Below are 20,642 nucleotides of genomic sequence, written 5' to 3' on the forward strand. Positions count from 1 at the left end.
TGTCAGCAGTGACGAGTCACCACATCCTTTGGTTAAGACAGGAAACCAACACGAATGAATGACAACGGGTTTGGATTCGTCGCATCAGCGAATATGTTTATTTCAACGTGGCATATAACTACGTAGTAATTGACAGGTTCGCCCTACTGCGCAGGTCCTGACTTGTAGAGCTATCGTATCAAGATCATTAGGTCTACAGGCTTCGCACCCCGGGCATTGCGACTGGATCAGCCGCCTATTCCTGACAATGTTTGCAACTATGCGATATCCACACTCCAGTCAGATTCGTAGGTTTTCAGACGTGACCAACTGAATTTGCCTGAAGTTATAAATACATTTCAAACCCTTATTTAACAACGCCTTTTACCCTTTCAGGTTCGTCAGCCTTCCTACTATCTTCGACACGACAGTTTGTGTCATTCAAATTTTGTTTGTGTCATGCAAGTTGGTTTAGGTCATGTAAATTACTCGTCCCACTAAACGCACACTGTAGGTAACAGCATTCAATCATTGTTTTCCTTCTATGCACGTGATTACAGCTCATGAAATGCCATTATGTTTTATGCCTAGTATTGGAAATGGATCAATTGAGAAGCAACCAGTACATCACATTCCGACAAATGTTTCATTTTAAATCCTGCGTTTTAGTTGCCATGGACGATATAAACGCAATCAGGAAGTTGACGCATCGTCACGTTCACTTCCTCTTGCTTAATGAGTTCTCCCCTCTTCCGCGTCACTGTTTAGTGTTTATGACGTAACAAATAGTGATCGATTCCACACACTTCCTGATAATCGCCGTAAATTCGCAGAATATGTGCAGAACACATTATTTTGTATTAAACAATGTATCCAAAGCAATTTTGTTCGAGGCAAAAAAGTCTTGGCGTTTGTACACTTACAAGCTTTTCATTCACAACAACACAGGAGAAAACTCAGCAAAGTAAAATACGCCGCGTTCTTCCATGCAAATTCTCATCACAAACCAGGGTTGCAAATGTTTTTAATCAGGTACAAACGTGCACGGGTCAGTGTTTTTCTTCGTAATTTTGCGACAAAGAATAAATATGCAAACACACAACTGCATAGAAGTCGTTCTTTTTCCCTAACTGCAAACAACGGCAGTGAAGCATTTTATTCAACCAACATTTTCTAAGAACTTTTTTACAGCAAAAATGCCTAATATGAACCTTGGCGGTACATGTGCAACACAATTTAAAACACGGTCGCGGGACGCAGTAAATTCCGCGGCGAGACACATTTGGATCGCGACACACACTTTGGACCCCCCTGTCCTAAACCACCATCCTTTGGAACACAGTCCAGTACGCTATCGGCGCGTTTAATTCTTTGATACCATAATATACAAGACAACACTTCATATACCCTTAAACCTGTCATTGACAGCAAAATATGTGTTTTTATACAAGCCTATAACATGTAGCTACATCTTGCTTGCTCCTCTACGCTGAAGTAGACGCAATAGATCAACTTTTCGAAGGAAAGTCTACCTATATCCTGCATTCGTTGAGAGTAGTCTTAACTTGAATTTTGCATGGTCGAACTGCAAAGCTGAACCTTAACAAGGTTTTCACTTCGAATGCGTTTCATTCTATTCCTAATACTGACGTCTCTTCCCCAACCTTGGTGTGAGCTGCAGTCACAAAAATTCCGCATCGGAATTAACTGTTCTCTGTCATTTGGAACAGTAAAGTTTTACTTTTAACCACATAGAGTGTTGATAATCCTTTTTACGGTAGTTAAATATTTTTGATTCATATTTTCTGTGGTAATGATTCCTGTTTTGAAGCGCTTAATTGTGGTTGTCAGGGCCTTAATTTCTGCAACATTTTTAGGACAACTAAACTTGAACTGTTTCGAAAATTCACGTTTAATTTTAGCAAAACTTTATTTTATATTTCTTTTATTTTTTTTCGTTAATTACATGTACTTTTACTGACAATGTTAAAGATGGCTATTGGAATTGCGGGATTTTCTTCAAACAGTTTGTGAACGACAAATAATGTTTATCAACAATTAATATTGCAATGGAAAGTCGCAGTGATGTTTGCAGCATGGGGAAAGAAATTAATGAGATTTTGCCTGATAGCACAGAGTATGGATCAGACATCGATATGTTTGACGGCATTACGCAACCGCTTGGCGTCCTTCCACCGGTGTAAGGTTTCTTATAATATTTCCAATGATCCATAGACCCCTTTTTATTAATGCAACTTAGCGACTTTTGTATCATATTGTTGAGACGTCATAATGTTGCTAAAGGATGTCTTCTCTGGCATCATATGCTGTACTGCTATATAGCTAGTTTTTCTACAGATATTGCCTTTTCTTTTTTTAGCAAAATAAACATGATTTGATTTTGTTATGGTGTTGTAGGCTATATGTCTAACAAGTCAATCAGTATGTTTATTTTCCATAAAACATATCATTAAAATGGACATAATTTTGCATTCTTTAACATTCAGAGGGTGATGTTGGCTACACTGCAAAAAATATTGGCTCAATCTTTAGCCAAAAACTGGTATATTAAAGTATGCGGCTCATTTTTCCTTGTTTGGCTAAGTGACTAGCCAAAATCCCTGGTTTAAGTTGGTCCAAAAAAAAATGACTTCATTTAAGACAAATTATTGGCTTAGCCTGTGACCAATTTGTGGCTAGTTATTTATTTTAGAATCTCAGGTGGCTCAATATTTTTGAACCCCTGTGGTATGTGCTTATGAAGTGGTTCCCTGGTTTTACAGATTTGTTGTGTATATTTGTCATGTTTTTTTTTTTGTTTGGCAAAAAAACTACTGTTTATATACGTTTTGAGAATACATAGCCTACACTCAAGATTGCGGTTTCCATACAAAAGGTAAGCAACTAGTTACTGCTTCATTTCAGTAGAATTCGACTAAACAACAAATAATAAACAAACAACCAGTGGTTCTTTATTTTTTATCAATTGCTGCAAAGAAGGGTGAAAAGGCAGCATCACTTTTCACATTTATAGCTGTTCCTGTTAATATCCATTCTATTGCTTTATAACATTGTTCTGCAGGGACAGGGTATGATAAGTTCAGAACAAAGTATGAAGCTAAAAGCAACAAATAAGGCATGTATGGTTTTTCATCAGTTATTTCAAGTTGAACAAATGGAATTTTATCAGATATTACTGTTAACTGTTTAGAACCATCATAACAGTTCATGCAACGAATGTAAGGCTGGTTGCATGCATGTGTAGTGATTTGTCCATCACTATAAATTGTAATCACATACTTTGAAGAGTGCAAGTCTCCTGGTGGCCAGAGCTCGCCAGTGGCAATGGCCGCTGGGTGGCAGCAGCAGTTAGCACTTGCTGCCGCCCTGCAGCGCGTTCACAAAGCAACCCCAGCACATCCATTACATTTGGCGGGATTGTCATCATTCAGAAGCCCGTTGAATTACTTTTTCCCACCGGGTTTGCATCCAAGCCAGACTGTCCCGCGTTTTCTTGACGGGGTTTTCCCTGTTTCAAAAGTTCCCTTTGGTCATTCCATGGAACCGTCAATCTTCAGCCCTGTACAGAGATGACAATTGCCGAGTTCCTTGCTGTCCGTGTTGTATTTCTTCGCATTGTTTGCCAAGTAAAATCTACTACTTAAATTGGTCTATAATATCTTAGTCATGGAGAGACAAGAGGCTGATGGAGAGCCAAGCATTTCAAACAAGTAAATTTTAACTGTTAATGAAAATCACGTTTAATTTGGTCTCAAAACATTTAGATTTTTCTGTACAAATATGTTATCTTTATCAATTACATGTACTTCTGCTGACAATGTTAAAGATGATTGCATGAATTGTGGATTTTCAATTTTTGTGAACGACGATCAAATCAACAAACAACATTGCAATGAAAAGTCGCAGTGACGTTTGCAGCTTCGGGAATGGAAATAATGAGATTTGCCTATGGAGCAGACATTGATTAGTTTCAAGATCTTACGCAACCGCCTTGCGTTCTTGCATTTAATTGTGCATCTAATATTACATCATGTTGCTGGTTCTTAAATATTGCCATGAAGCCAAATCTTAGAATAAAGCACGGTACGGCAACCTTGATTTTATCTCTAGCTGTGGACGAAATTGTTTTCAGAATGCGGCAAAAGTTTTTAATCTTCTTGCTGCGCTCATAACCACGTGACACTCAGTTGTTACGCATGACGTCCTCCGACTGGTTTTGAGAAAAAACTAAAGCCAATTTGAATGGCAATGCTTATTTTGCACACACTAAACAATTGTTGATGTTACTGTGACGTAATAAAACCCGACAAAGAAGCTTGTCAAGATACAATTACATTATTGACAGTAAATGGTGTGCAGCTACTGCACTCAAACAGTTGCTTAGCTTTGCAGTAACTTTATGGCAGTTTAACAACCACTGGAAGTAAGCGAGGTATTTCATGTGTGCTCAGTGCCTAAACAAGTTAGAAGGTTTGGAATGCCTTTGGAAAACAACCAGCGTGGCGCTGACGTTGATTGCAAGCTGTGAGAAGACTGCAGGTAAGAAATGTTTTAGTTAAACACTTTTTTGGGCGATCAGCATAACGACGAGAAGGTGATGACCCAGATTACCTGTGCCCACTTTTATTGCGGGTCTCGTATTCGATTCTTACTCATGCACACGTGATAACTCCTAAGTTTATGATGCCATGCAGGATGGTTCTTTATATACAGTTGCAAGTTTGGTGGGATATTATCACCGTCACAATCGACATTGTCACAAAACATTAAAAAAGGTTTGACGTAGGTATTTGAATATACACAGAGGATAAACCGAATAACGATAATTGTTTGTTAAAGGACACTGGGCTTGTTATAGGAGTGCAACATTTCAAATAACATGCAATTATTAATTCTGCTCTAATTTTTCTACGCAACAATGATAGCAGACGAAGTGGTAATTTAACAGAAAAGATTAAATGCAGAAAGCATAAAAAAGAAACCTAATTTCATATCCTCGCCCACTTAAATATTCACCAAAATTTATTTTAGCAAATAATATTTGTTCAAAACTCTAATGCGACTTTTATTCAACAATCTCAATCACTTTACCACCATCCTGTTTAGCACGGGGGTTGTATCTAACACTTAAATCAGACGAACGACTCCTTGATGTACGTAATGATGATATTTTGGAAACGAGCCATGCTTTCATCTTTGAGAAACGCTCTTCCAATACTTTGGAGTAGAGCAAGGGGTTGAGGGCGCTGTTGATTGGAAGCAACAGACAAGCACTCAACACATAAGCGTCTCCTAGCATCTTAACTCCTCCAACACTCAAAAATCCCATCACACAAATTGGAATCCAGCAACAAAAGTCGGTCAAAATCAACCTGGTTATTCTCTTCTGCATCTTGGAGCTGACATCAGTGCTTCTGGATCCTTTCATGCGGTTGCTTCGCTTGTAAATAAGAAAGTAAGCAACCACCATGTAAACGAACATGAGGAAGTTGATTGTGATGAGGAATGTTGAATATTCCCAAGCAAACTCATTGGTTGTTGCAAACAAACGTGGCATACAGACGCTCGTTTCACCATAATATCCAAACTCTCCCTTGATAGAGTTACGTGGAAAGGCGTTTTCAATTGTACGTTTAACATCGTACCAAGACTCTGGCTCTGATGTTGAAATTCTTTGTGCAAGTAACGACATGTTTTCTCTTGACATGAAACCTGTTTCATAAACCATGTTTGGAAACCAAACATCAGTGGCAAAGTACTCAGAAGTTGCGTTGAACAAAGGAACGGTTGCCAACAAAATAGCTAATATCCAACAAGACAACTCAGCAATCACAGTTTTAGTAACACTGACATTTCGCATGAGAAAAGGTTTAAACGCCGATATCAGGCGAAACGTGGTCATAGCTGTCATAGTGAAAGCTGATGCTTCTGATGATGCAACTGCAAGTGCTCCAAGTCCTGAACACAAGCTACTTGATCTCCATTCTTTATCAAACAAACAATAAGATCCCGAATATCTAGTCCCTTGTATTATGATTGCCAGTAGATAAACTCCCATGAGAAGGTCAGACACGCAGAGGTTGAGAATAAAAACGCTTGTATTAATAAACAAATTCTGATCTTTATTAACTTTAATCAAGTCTCGTGTGGTTGTAACGAATACAAACGAATTCCCTCCCAGTGCTAAGATGCCTGTCACCCAGAATATACCTCGATAAACTTGGTTTGCGATCATTTCGTTGACGTCTGCAAATGCGTTTCCAACTAAATTAACACATTCGTCACTTCCGTCTGAGCAGTCATTAATTCCGTTCTGTACAAGTTTCATTTCAACTGACAAAGGTTCTTCATTGGTGCAATAAAACCTGGTATTTTCACAACGACATATGCTTTCATCAGATACGTCATCGCAGTCCATTATTCCGTCACAAACATGATTCATATCGATGGAAATCTTTCCTTTACTTCTGCAGTAGTAGCGGGTATTCTTACAAAGTTCTAGTAATTCATCTGATTTATCGTCACAATCAATTATTCCATCACACACTCTTTGTTTATCTATGTTAATTTCTCCTTTGTTAAAACAATTAAACCTGTTCGGACAAAAACGTTCTCCGAAATTTCCAATACGGTCATATATAGATCCATCACACCACATGGGATAGCAATACCTTGCCTCGGATATGTCCTGTCTCGATCCAACTCCTCTAAACCACAATTTCATAGTTCTCACGCACAACGATTCGTTGCCCTGGTTTTCCTGTGTGAAAATGTTGTCATCTGCTACACACTCACTTTGCACTGATGCTGTCCCAGTTGAACAGTATTTTGTGTTAGTTTGGTTGACACATTGCACACTTGTGTTACACAGCACCTTATCTTGGTCTACACATGTAGAACTGTCCTTACAAAGCATTTGGTTCTGGGGACAATTTCCCCGTATATCGCGACACAATGTTTGATTTTCACACAAACATTCATCTGATATATCAAAGCAATCCACTACACCGTCGCAAACTTGCTTGCTTGAAACTATCAGCTTTCTGTCCAAACACTGGAAACATCTAAACTGTCCATTGAGAAAACAAATATCAGAACTGTCAGAACATTGAGCCACTGAATCGTAGACGTTGGTTTGAGGTAAAACACAAACATCTTTTCTTGATGATCCAAAACATTTAAACCCAAACCCATGTTGAACTTCGTCACTTTTGTCCTTGCAGCCATCAATAGCTTGTCCGTCACAAAAGTATTCTCTTGCAATAAGTTGTTGATTTTCACAGAAAAATAGGTTTTCGCAGGATTTGCTGCATGTTGAAGTTGTACAAACTACTTTATCAACTTCACAATTATTAGCATCGGTAGCGCACGTTTTGCTAACAACCTTATTGCACGTAAATGGATCTGTTGTAGGTATGAGATTTCTGGCTTCCTTTTCACTTGGACAAGTTACAACAACCACATGACAAGATTGACATGTGATCTTAGAAAATGAACAAACTTCGTCAGTTCCATCAACGCAATCTACGAAGTTATCATTTATCCAGCTAAAAGGTATACATCTACCGTCTGGTGAGCATTGTGTGTTATTTGGATTACATGGACATCTGGCATAAGTACCAGAACAGTTGCAAGTATAATGTGTCTCATCACTTCCATCAATACAGTCAGGTTTTCCGTCACACAACAAAGATCGATCAATGCAATTTAAATCCTTTCCAATGCACTGTTTCAATCCAACACAATCACATTCAAACTTATCCGCTGGACATGTGCAGTTAAATTCATCACTACCATCTCCACAGTGATTATATCCATCGCATTGCCAAGATTTAGTGATGCAATAAGTGCCCCATGACGTACAGTTTTTTGTTTTGTGACAAGGACACTCAAACTCATCCGCTGGACATGTGCAGTTAACCTCATCACTCCAATCACCGCAGTGATTCACTCCATCGCATTGCTCAGATTTTCTAATGCAACCCAACCCTGACGTACAGTTATTAGTTTTGTAACATGAACACTCAAACTTATCCGCTGAACATATGCAGTTAAACTCATCACTCCAATCTCCGCATTCGTTCCATCCATTGCATTTCTCAGATTTTCTGATGCAGCCACCCAACCATGACGTACAGTTTTTAGTTTTGTAACATGAACATTCAAACATATCCGCTGGGCATGTGCAGTTAACCTCATCACTCCCATCTCCGCAGTGATTATATTCATCGCATTGCTCAGATTTTCTGATGCAACCACTCTCTGACGTACAGTTTTTGGTTTTGTAACATGAACACTCAAACTTTTCCGCTGGACATGTGCAGTTAAACTCATCGCTCCAATCTCCGCAGTGATTCCATCCATCGCATTGCTTAGATATACTGATGCAACCCCACCCTGACGTGCAGGTTTTGGTTTTGTAACATGAACACTCAAACATATCCGCTGGACATGTGCAGTTAAACTCATCACTCCCATCCCCGCAGTCATTCCATCCATTGCATTGCCCATACTTGCTGATGCAACCATGACCCCACCATGACGTACAGTTTTTAGTTTTGTAACATGAACATTCGAACTTATCCGATGGACACGGCGGACAATTATCCTCATCACTGCCGTCAAAACATTCTGATGTCCCCGTACATTGGTAATCAGTTTCTGTACACCCTGATTCTCCGGGACACGTTGTGTTAAAACAGTCGCACTGGAATCTACCATCAGGACATACTTCACTTAACTCATCACTCCAATCTCCACAGTCGTTTCCGCCTTGATTCGCCTTCCACATCTCAATACATCCTGGTTGATTCGATCCACATTTCCCGATCTTGTGGCAAGCACATTCGAACATGGACGATGGACAAGTGCAGTTGGGATTAAGATATGGAGCTTCACAAACCGGTAGATTTTCATCTCCTGTTAAATGTTCAAATGCTGTTGAACTAGGTGTTAAATGGTGTTTCTGTTCAGTTCCCGGAAAATTATTTGGACTAGGTTGAATTTAGTGTTACAAAAATTGTTGATAAAAATCTGATGGTTTTCTGATATCAACTGCACTTACTTGTGATGGGAAGAGGAGCCAGACTTGTGTCCTCACCCGGACATTCACCTTCCGCCCATCCGATCAACACAAATATCAGCAATAACTTCATCATTGTTTACGATATCTGTCAGTTTAGACTAAAAATTATCACAAAAATATTTTGAGCGCTATTTAATATTTTGAGCGCTATTTAAAAGCTAGGAAATAGAGTAAGTTAACCTAATGACAATTACATGACAATTCCATTATTGTATCGTTTTTAGGATGTATTTTGAAACAGTAAAGATGACGAACTTGACAAAGTTGGAAAAACAATCCTGATTCTCATTTATTTTATACATAAAATCTTGCCTTTACTAACGCATGAAATCTTTCTGACTTTCAAAGCTTAATTGAATATTGTCTGTCTGTTTACTTTTTTATCTGTTTTGCAACCACAAAGAGTGGTTGACGATCGGCGCCAGTGTGCTCTTTTATTTGGAAATTTTACAACAAAATATATTTCTCCATAATGTCATCGTCAATTTCTGTGCTAATTAAGAACATCAGCAAATCTTAACGTTAGCTCCTAGGTAACAGTTGTAACTCAATGCCTGACAATGAAAACAAAAAAATACCTCCAAGAGAAAACTGGAAAGTCCTGAATGTTTAAAACAATTTCGCCATGTCAAAAACTTTGCAGAAGTAAAGGAAGACTGATAATTATTTAGCTCAGAAACTGATGATGTCATTTTGGCGAAATTAACTTTTCTCGCCAATCGTCAATCAATCTTTGTGAGTAATTTTGGATACCTGACTAGATAAGTCAGACCCGTCGGTACAACCTATCAGACTGATTCCTGTTCTCACATTTTTCTTCTCACTTCTAACCATTAACAATGAGGAATTCCAAGGCCTCCAACCACTTTAGTATTTTTACACACAAGTAACCACTGTAAAGTGATCGTAAGTCACAAATCACTGTAACCGTGAGTTAGGTAGGAAGTGACGGTGTTTCATTGCAAGCAGCTGATGGACAACCTGCGCGCTGTATAACTTCCTGTAATCATTTATTACTACCTCCACCCTTAGCGTAGTAACTCAACTAAGATTGTTAAAGTATGAGGGGCTCAGTAAGCGCATTACTGTTTCATGCTCTTCAATTTATAATAATAACAGATAAAATAAGTCATATATTTCCCAAGTAATCACTCTTATTGAGATTTCATCACATTGTCTATTTAGTGGAAAGGGGCCACCGTGCAAATTATTTTGCTTAATTACTTCCGTAAACCTCAACAAAGATGAACGAAAACATGGACCACCATCCTTTCAAGGCGACCCATTTTTCTGATCTGAACAACTTTATGCAAAGTGCGCTACCCTACTCCGAACACTGGGGAATGTGAGTCATAACAGGTTACCATTAAGGGCAAATATTGTCAAATGTGTGTGATTTCCTGATGTAAAACTGCATTAATATTGAGGATCGAATTCCTGTCAGCAGTGACGAGTCACCACATCCTCTGGTTAAGACAGGAAACCAACACGAATGAATGACAACGGGTTTGGATTCGTCGCATCAGCGAATATATTTATTTCAACGTGGCTTATTACTACGTAGTAATGATTCATGCAATGGCATGATTGACAGGTTCGCCCTACTGTGCAGGTCCTGCTTGCCGATCTACATCGTGGTCATTAGCTCTACAGGCTTCGCAACCCAGACATTGCGACGTAACTGAACTATGCGATATTCCCACTCCAGTTAGATTTGTAGGTTTTCAGACTGAATTTGCCTGAAGTTATAATAAATACATTTCAAACCCTTATTTAACAACGCCTTTTACCCTTTCAGGTCTGTCAGACTTCCTATTATCTACGACACGACAGTTTGTGTCATGCAAATTTTGTTTGTGTCATGCAAGTTGGTTTAGGTCATGTAAATTACTCGTCCCACTAAACCAGTGGTTCTTTTTTCTACCACGCCTTCTTTTAGAAACAGTCTTGTGCCTTTCGCCCCCCCCCCCCCCCCCCAAACTGTAAATAGGTTTCATAGCAAAAGTAATTGTGTTTTTGACGATCTGGGTGAACAAGCTACCTATCTAAACACTCCAACACGATAAAATCATAATATGTATCAATTTAAGCTTGCTTATTTTAACTAAAAAATATACGGGAACAATAAACGGTTTGTGACAAAACACATGAATCATCACAAAAGGCATTTTGTGACGCAATGGATTCTTCGTGATGTAACAGTAACTTAACTACCCAGGCGGATTTTTCATTTAAAGTACAAGATTTTTGTTCCGAAACTGTAAAAAAATACGACAGACAGCATAGGATATTAAAGTCACCACAAAAAATGAAGTTTTTGAAGACATGTACATCACATTCCGACATATGTTCCATTTTAAATCCTGCGTTTTAGTTGCCATGGACGATATGGTCGCAGTCAGGAAGTTGACGCATCGTCACGTTCACTTCCTCTTGCTTAATGAATTCTACCCACTTCCGTCATTGTTTAGTGTTTATGACGTAACAAATAGTGATCGATTCCACACACTTCTTGATAATCGCCGTATATATTTACATGAGATATGTAGATTATTTTGTGCATCGCGTTTCATTCACAACAACACAGGAGAAAACACAGCAAAGTAAAATACGCCGCGTTCTTCCATGCAAATTCTCATCATTAACCAGGGATGCAAACTTTTTTTAATCAGGGCCAATTTTAATCACGTAAAAACGTCCACGGGTCTGTGTTTTACTTCGTAATTTTACGACAAAGAATAAATATGCAAATACACGACAACATAACAATCGTTCTTTTTCCTTTACTGCAAACAACGGCGGTGAAGCATTTTATTCAACCAACATTTTCTAAGAACTTTTTTCCAGCAAAAATGCCTAATATGAACCTTGGCGGTACATGTGCAACACAATTTAAAACACAGTCGCGGGACGCAGTAAATTCCGCGGCGAGACACATTTGGATCGCGACACACACTTTGGACCCCCCTGTCCTAAACCACCATCCTTTGGAACACAGTCCAGTACGCTATCGGCACTTTTAATTCTTTGATACCATAATATACAAGACAACACTTCATATACCCTTACACCTGTCATTGACAGCAAAATATGTGTTTTTATATAAGCCTATAACATCTAGCTACATCTTGCTTGCTCCTCTACGCTGAAGTAGACGCAATAGATCAACTTTTCGAAGGAAAGTCTACCTATATCCTGCATTTGCTGAGAGTAGTCTTAACTTGAATTTTGCATGGTCGAACTGCAAAGCTGAACCTTAACAAGGTTTTCACTTCGAATGCGTTTCATTCTATTCCTAATACTGACGTCTCTTCCCCAACCTTGGTGTGAGCTGAAGTCACAAAAATTCCGCATCGGAATTAACTGTTCTCTGTCATTTGGAACAGTAAAGTTTTACTTTTAACCACATAGAGTGTTGATAATCTTTTTGCGGTAGTTAAATATTTTTGATTCATATTTTCTGTGGTAATGATTTCTGTTTTGAAGCGCTTAATTGTGGTTGTCAGGGCCTTAATTTCTGCAACATTTTTAGGACAACTAAACTTGAACTGTTTCGAAAATTCACGTTTAATTTTAGCAAAACTTTATTTTATATTTCTTTTCATTTTTTTCGTAAATTACATGTACTTTTACTGACAATGTTAAAGATGGCTATTGGAATTGCGGGATTTTCTTCAAACAGTTTGTGAACGACAAATAATGTTTATCAAAAATTAATATTGCAATGGAAAGTCGCAGTGATGTTTGCAGCATGGGGAAAGAAATTAATGAGATTTTGCCTGATAGCACAGAGTATGGATCAGACATCGATTTGTTTGACGGCATTACGCAACCGCTTGGCGTCCTTCCACCGGTGTAAGGTTTCTTATAATATTTCCAATGATCGATAGACCCCTTTTTATTAATGCAACTTAGCGACTTTTGTATCATATTGTTGAGACGTCATAATGTTGCTAAAGGATGTCTTCTCTGGCATCATATGCTGTACTGCTATATAGCTAGTTTTTCTACTGATATTGCCTTTTCTTTTTTTAGCAAAATAAACATGATTTGATTTTGTTATGGTGTTGTAGGCTATGTCTAACAAGTCAATCAGTATGTTTATTTTCCATAAAACATATCATTAAAGTGGACATAATTTTGCATTCTTTAACATTCAGAGGGTGATGTTGGCTAGATGGCAATCTTGAATTACAGCCAGCACCATCCTCCGGCACTATTCCAAAATTTAATAATAATTCTGTGCAAAAAAGTTAGCTAATCCATAACCACGAAAAAAAAACATTGCAATTGTCTGCGCAGGTTATAATTACCGTAAACTAGCTATGCGCAAAACTTTTCAATCTGGGTCAACACCACTGTTCAACAAACAGTCATAACCTTTACATCTTCCTATAGTCCTCCCAGTTGTCTATTTTGCCAAATAAACATTTTTATTTACTCATCTAAAGACTGATTATTGACCATGTTGTTTTGACATCTATGCATGTTTTAGAAGTACAAGCACTGATAAACCTGAAGACAACACTGACTTTGATAGTGATGAAACAATGTTATCTGATGTTAGTGTGGAATTGCCTTTCATTCAAACACCCAAGGTATTTGCTGTTTCAATAAATTCCTAATATTTAAATGTTTGTTTTTAGTTTAAATTAATAATGTTGTTTTTATTTAATTCATCCAATATATTTCATAAACTCACAATTGGTAAAGACACTGATTGTTCCAGTGCAGGTCAAGTTTGGGAAGCAATTTGGGTATTTCAACACAAATGACAAGAAGAAAACTTAAAAGGTATCTTTTAGAAGTTGTAATACCATTGACTGTCTTGATGACTAAATTTCCAATATGCAGACAGAAACATATTTCTCAAATTCCTTTTGGTTGATAATTATTGGTGTTGATTGAGGTCAAAGAACAGTCAAGTGAGATTACTGGACATGATTTAGGATGCAATTTTGTTGTTATTACAAGCTGCCTTAGTGTTAATTTACAATACTTGGCCAATTTATCAACAATTTTTTTATAATAGACATTTCAGAAGTTTTTATTCCTCAAGTCAACCAGAAAGAAGCAAAGCTTCCGTTTGTATTGCACAGAAACCCACCGAGGTAAGAATTTTAGGACCTTGTCCTAATGGCACTTAACTACATTTAGTCAAAGAAAAGCGTTCTAATTGTATCTTTCAACACAGAAACACTGCCAACTGATGGAGTCTTTAAATATTGTCGAGGCAAAACTGTCATCCATTTCACACCTGGTGTCACTCGACAACTTGCAATACATAGGTACTGCTCTTTCCATATAACTATTAACAGCAGAGTATGAGCCAGTATTATTTAGAGCAGGCCAAAACTATGTTAAATGAAGATGCAAGAAAAAGATTGAATGAAATTGAACTCAGCTTAGACAAATGCTCTTTAGATGATGGCAGCGGTGACAGCGAAGGGTAAAACAGAAATGTTTGTCCATTAATAGAGTTATTATATATCAGCATTTATAAGCTTGTGTGGGAGTAAAACATAGATATGCTGATTATTGGGTTAACATGGGATGATTTACTGAAAATTCACAGCGATGATGAAGAAAAACAGCTTCGTGAAGTGAGAAGTAAACGTTACCAGTCAGTTTTTGATCAGTTTAAGACGATAAGTAAAACTGTAGATGAAGGAAGTCAGAAGATATCACAGGTCAGTTGTTCTTGATTGAGTTATTTTTGTGTGCATATCAATTATGTGAACTAAGTTGTTAATTTCAGCATAATAATGTGAATGCTCAGGTTGATATGAATATTGATGCAAGCCAATCAATTCTGGCCTCCGTGAAAACCAGGTAAAAATTTGCTTGATCAGTGCATGGGCGTTTGTGCAAATTCTTCACTTCACAAACATCCGTAATATTCAGTAATTTAATGTTTAAGTTTGCTTTATTGATTTAATTAATGCAACTTTAGTTGTGTTTAATTTTTTCTGGCTTTTTTGCAGACAAAAAACTTCAAATTTCAACAAAAGGTTTCCTGTTCAGAAACTAAAGTGTTCATCGAAACTTGTTTATGTCATGGACAAACTGCCAACCACACCCATAACTGCAAATAAAAAAACTACACAGGTCAATAAAGATCAGATACACATTCCAATGAAGATTATTTCCAAACCTCATATCAGTTTGACTCAATCTACAACAAAAACTTCTCGGGAATTTGGGAGCGAACCTGATGAATACAATATGGATTATGATGAAGATATTTCAAATGATCTTCCAACTGACATTGCCAATAGCTCAGCATCCAATACAAAACCTTTTGTTTCAAGCTTAAATGTTGGATGTTCTGGATCAGTTGTTGCAAAACCTGCTTGCATTCCTCAAAAACAAAATGGTTTGGCAAAGTTTAGAAGCAATAATTATGTGATATACTGGTCAAAACAATCCACAAATAAATTATCTTCTGTAAAACTTTCATCAAATGATTCTTGTTTCAAGGATCTCGTTCAACGAGGGCTTGTTTCGAAAGGACCAAGTGTGTTGAAACTTTACTCACAGGTTTGTGATTCATACCATTTGAAGTACACTTTTTACCATAATGGATTTAAGCCAAATTCATGTCGGCAAATAATTTAGTTTTTTCAAAAACCATTCTCAATGCATACTTCAGTTATACTAGCTGTATAGTAACTGTTTATTCATAAACATTGTTTTTTGTGTGAAGGGAAGAGAATATGTAGCTTCTGTAAGCAGTTGTGGTCTCATTGTGTCGAGTGATTATGAAGTTTATTCTACACCACAGTTGTGGGTGCAAGCAGTCACCAATCAGCTGTGGACCAAACAAGTTGCTTACAAGAAGGTAATAATACATCTTTGGTTGTTACAGAATTAAGAAGTAAACCCTGATCTTATTGTCCTGACTCTATTTTGAATTCCTGTTATCATATCAGACAGAGTTATGTGATAGCAAACATTTGGTAAAATTTGAAAAAAAAAGCAGATTATTTTATGGTTCATTGAAGTTTTGGTTGGATTAATTATTTGTTGAAACAGGTATTCTACATAGGTGAGTCACTCGATGAAATTGAGAAGAGGTTGACGAAGTCATATGTAATCCCACAAACTCCAACATTTCCACAAAATAAAACTCAGCCGAAATCGAATAAAATTGGTCCGACATTGGACAGGTCAACTGTGACGTCATCGGACGATTTCTGTCATTATTTTCGCAACTGCAAATTTTTACTTCCCGCTGACGAAGATCTATTCATAACCAGAAACCTTTTGGGATCCGATTCAGATTCCGAATTTTCCATGCTTGCAAATATGATAGATAATTAGGTCAATGTTACATTTTGTTTCGTGAAATAAATTACATTTCTATGGCAGTGCTTTCGCGCCCTTTTTTGGATTGTGGAAAAGTTGCAGAAAATCCAAATCAAACATCCTGTTGTTTGTTGGCAACACTGTGCTTATAGTTGTTAATACTAGTTTAGCGATATACGATGAAGCCTGGAGGGCAAAGTGGGAAGATTATCGTAGTAGCTGAAAGTTCTTTGTTTTCTTGCAAACCACAGAAGCGAGGAAGGTTGAAGGTGGGTTGTTTCATTGACAAAATATGTCAGTTATTTTGTTTTTTTCTGCGCAGAACTCCAGTAAATCCACCAGCATTAAACACACGTTGAGGCGTGTATACAGGTACTTATTAAAGCCAAGCAACGTTGCATATTTATGTTAGTATTATTCATACTTTTGTCACACAGAGGAACAGTTTACACACATCTGTATCATATCAAAGGTATAAAACTGAAGTCCGAAGTAAGTGATACAAGTATATTTCTGAACGTCAGATATGGTTGTAACCTAATATTTAGAAACTGCTGAGACTAATCCGATTATGTGCTTCAGCATCAGTACTTTTGTGTCCAATTTGCAAGTCTTCTTTTAGGTAAGCAAACAAATTTGGTGTCATCCTTTCATAGGCCACAATGTCATGTAGAAAAGGGTATAAACCAAAAGATTGCATGGTTTAATGATAAATTTCTGTTTTGTTTGATCTCTTCACAAATTTAATTATAACACATTATAAATTTTGGAAGCATATTATAACAGAAATCTAAGATCATATCTCCAACATCTTCTAATGCACCAAATCCCAGGACACATATTGACATGCCCTTTGTGCAAGCAGTAAGTTTAATAAATGTGTTTGTTCTTGCGTGGTAACATGATTATTTTTTTCCTTCAGGGAATTTGTATCTGTGGATGCAATAAGGCGCCATCTACCTGGACATGTTATGAGAGCTTACAAATGTATATTTTGTCATAAGTGTTACAAAACATCAGGTGGTGCAGAAGTAAGGCACACTTTTGTTTAATTCTATATGTTTATACGATTTATATGACTAGAAACATGCTTTTGTCGGTACATGGAATGTAATTTCTACTGTAAATATTTTACATTGCTGTACATCCCTTATGGTTTTTAGAAGCACTTAAGGTCAAAGCACCTGAAACTGCGGTCATTTAAATGTGATGATTGTGGAAAACTCTTCCACCAGAAAACCCACCTCCAGGATCACATGAGGGCCCACACCCAGGAAACGGTCCATGTCTGTTCATTTTGTGGAGTCCGACTCTCCAACATGGTATTGGCCGAAAAAAATTTAAAAACTATTTTTGGCTCTATTGCTTATACACGATTTTTACATAATCTATGATTTACTATATTTACTGTCAGCTGTAGTGGCTCAGAATCATTGTCAGGTAATAATATACAATGCTATAAGTATTGTACCCTTTTGGCATATTGCTTTGTTACCAGATGTACTGAATTGGCCAATTGAAAAGAGCAGCTGCAAACAAGTATAATTACAAATATCATGAATATTGATAATATGCAACGAAAATTAATAAATAATGTCGAAATAATAAGTATACATATTTTAAGTTTAGATAAAATGTTTTTATTGGAAGGCAGTTTTCTTCACAAAACTCTAAAGTACATTAGAAACAGAACCCAGCAGAAATAAAGTATTGACTTAGAGTCTATCACTTGGTTGGCTAAACTTTCATGTTAAAATAAACATAAATATTCATTTGCAGTTGTCAGTGATTGTAAGCCATTTTTAGCACTTCTCCAGGAAATGACAAAGTGTTTCACACATTTGGTTGGATTATTCAAGGTCAAGTAATGCATATTGAGTATTTCTGTAGCAACCTGATATGCCAATTGTAGATAGTGGAGATACAGTGATAGTTGACAAATTGGAGAGTGATGGAATTGACAATTGAAATTGAAAAGGACAAGAGTTAGCATTGCAAGAATATTTACTTGTAATTGAAAGAAGTCAAATTGGCTCGTATGTCAGGAGGTGGAAGCATGGAAAGTGAACAAGGTATGATTGAGGAAATGTATATGAAGACCTTTAAAGTGAGCATCATTAGATTGTTTGTGTGCGTTTCAGTGAGAGCAATTCCCCTGATTGATTAAATCTAAAGTTGCTGGTTTACAAATATTGAAAAACTGTAAACCTGTTTGTTTCAAGAATAATCTTCGGAGACATGAAAGATTCCACACTGGTGAAAGACCTTTCCCATGCGACGAATGTGAGAAGGAGTTCGCCGTCTTCCAAGATCTTTGCAGACACAAGAGGTCGCAACACAGCCCAGAGTCGTGTCTTGTAAGTTCATATAGTCAGTTTATCAAGTTATCAATAAATTAGAAATATTGAACCAAACTCGTATTTTTAACCGTGTACATGTTTAATGCTGGATCTGCTTTGCTAAAAACACATTTATTTCCCAAAAGATGAATCTAAACCCAATTTTACGTTTCTTGGTTTGATTTTGACATTGTCTACATGGCGTTGTGTTAGTGCGTTCAAAAATGTTCCATAGGATTGTGTTTTAGTCTGTTTGTTGACGTCATATTCGGTCGAACAGAAGGACTAAGATACCTTTTAGATCAACAGCGACCTCCCCTGACCTACATGTATTCACAGATATGTGAAGTTTGTGGTAAATCCGTTGGCAACAAACAACAGTTGGATCGTCATCACCAAACTCATGGTAGCAGTGAAATGTCGCATTGTTCAATGTGTTCGGAAACCTTTGTACGTGCGGAATGTTGCGCAGCCCACGAACGAAAACACGCTATGGAAGTTGAGGTAATTACAAAACACGGGTCGTCCGTTCGTGAAGAGTAAATGTCTCAAAATTGTTTTTTGTTTGCAGACTAAATACGAATGTCAGAATTATTCAAGCGATTCGTTCGCGGTAACTTCTCCACTTTTTTTTCAGTGTATGGAGGAATCTTTCAAACGGATGTCTGAGCATGGTCTGCCAACGATCCCAAGCGATGCAGTCGGTATGTAAACTTGTCGTTAGGTGGCGCTGGTGATTTAGTTTTTGTTTAAAGTTTTCTGCAGTATTTCAGTGCGAACTAAGGAAGTGTTGCAGCTTATTTTGTGCGGACAACCGTTTTGCGTCACCAAACTTTCCACGCTGTAGTTCTGTTCGCAAATATGTTCTTAAAACTTGAGAATTAATTCTGTAGAATGTTCCTTTGCGATTGGCTGAAGAGTAATGTTGGTATATCATATAATTACTTTGTTTGGTTGAGCCAATAACAGCTGGCTAGTTTGTATTTCATGCTTTTAACATCACGGCCACTGTCTGAACTTCGGTAGTTGTTGTACGATGAATCACGTGGAAATTGATGTAGAATATCGAGTGCTCTCTCTTTCGTTACAAACCTTTTCCAATTTAAGCTGCAATTTTACAATCTTGTCTCAATTTTCCTTTACTGTTGCGATTGTCAGGGAGGCGGTCAGAAATTTCCTGCAATTTCGGTAATCTTAGCTTGGGGCGTGACCAAATTGTTCCACAGCTCGTTGTGAAGATCGTGTCCTCACGTGGCTTGACCTTGACTGACCTCTACTTAACTTAAACCCGAAACCATTCGTCGTCTTGTTTGTTGTTCCAGGGTCGACCTTTAACCTTCTCCTGGGCGATCTAATGACTTGTGGCAACTCGTTTTGCATTTAAAGAACTTCTGACTTGGGGCAAACCGCTTGTTTCTGTATTATTGTACAGATACGTCGACATTTTGTTTGTGGGTTTTCGTTCTGTCGTAGTTTTATTTCCTGCCATAGTTTTGTTGAAAAGTTCAAAGCACATGATCACTGCACAGTTGTTCGCATGGTGTTAAAGCGTCTGAATGTCAAATTATGTTCCTGTGTCTTTGCTTGGATATATTACATAGACTTATGTTCATATAAGTTTCCTTTCGCCATTTTGTTTGCTCGAAACGTTGTTGTTTCTCGTGAAGTTGAATTTATCGGTTGTTGGTGGCGCTGGGGTTTTCTGGCAATAAACAAAACAAACTGCAGCCGTTAGGTGGTGGTAGAGAGCATTTCTGCAAGCATTGGTAATTCGTTTCACGATTGTAAACGAGTGAGTTACCACAAGTATGCACTGCGGTAATTGATGTCATGAAAATGCAGCTAACAAGTTTTAATTCCCATATGTTTCTGCGTTACGCCAATAAATTGAATTGAGCGGAATTTTGGAA

At 37.5% G+C, this 20,642-nt stretch overlaps 2 protein-coding genes across 2 annotated transcripts; one reads left to right on the plus strand and one right to left on the minus strand.

Annotated features, from left to right (window-relative positions):
• Window positions 1-5,065: 5,065 nt before the first annotated feature.
• LOC145902430 (uncharacterized) lies at window positions 5,066-9,158 on the minus strand. Its single transcript, XM_082990387.1, has 2 exons — window positions 9,065-9,158; window positions 5,066-8,919 (listed from the first exon to the last, which is right to left on the minus strand). The coding sequence occupies exons 1-2, from the start codon at window positions 9,156-9,158 to the stop codon at window positions 5,066-5,068; spliced, it is 3,948 nt and encodes a 1,315-aa protein (XP_082846513.1).
• A 7,414-nt stretch (window positions 9,159-16,572) lies between these two features.
• LOC145901734 (uncharacterized) lies at window positions 16,573-19,444 on the plus strand. Its single transcript, XM_082989501.1, has 10 exons — window positions 16,573-16,662; window positions 16,716-16,765; window positions 16,831-16,885; window positions 16,942-17,015; window positions 17,180-17,257; window positions 17,316-17,424; window positions 17,557-17,715; window positions 18,616-18,750; window positions 19,072-19,236; window positions 19,304-19,444. Exons 1-10 carry the CDS (start codon window positions 16,573-16,575, stop codon window positions 19,442-19,444), a joined length of 1,056 nt encoding a protein of 351 aa, XP_082845627.1.
• The last annotated feature ends 1,198 nt before the right edge of the window (window positions 19,445-20,642 follow it).

The sequence above is a fragment of the Ascidia mentula genome, chromosome 5 (genome assembly GCF_947561715.1).
Source record: "Ascidia mentula chromosome 5, kaAscMent1.1, whole genome shotgun sequence".
Taxonomy (NCBI): Eukaryota; Metazoa; Chordata; class Ascidiacea; order Phlebobranchia; family Ascidiidae; genus Ascidia; species Ascidia mentula.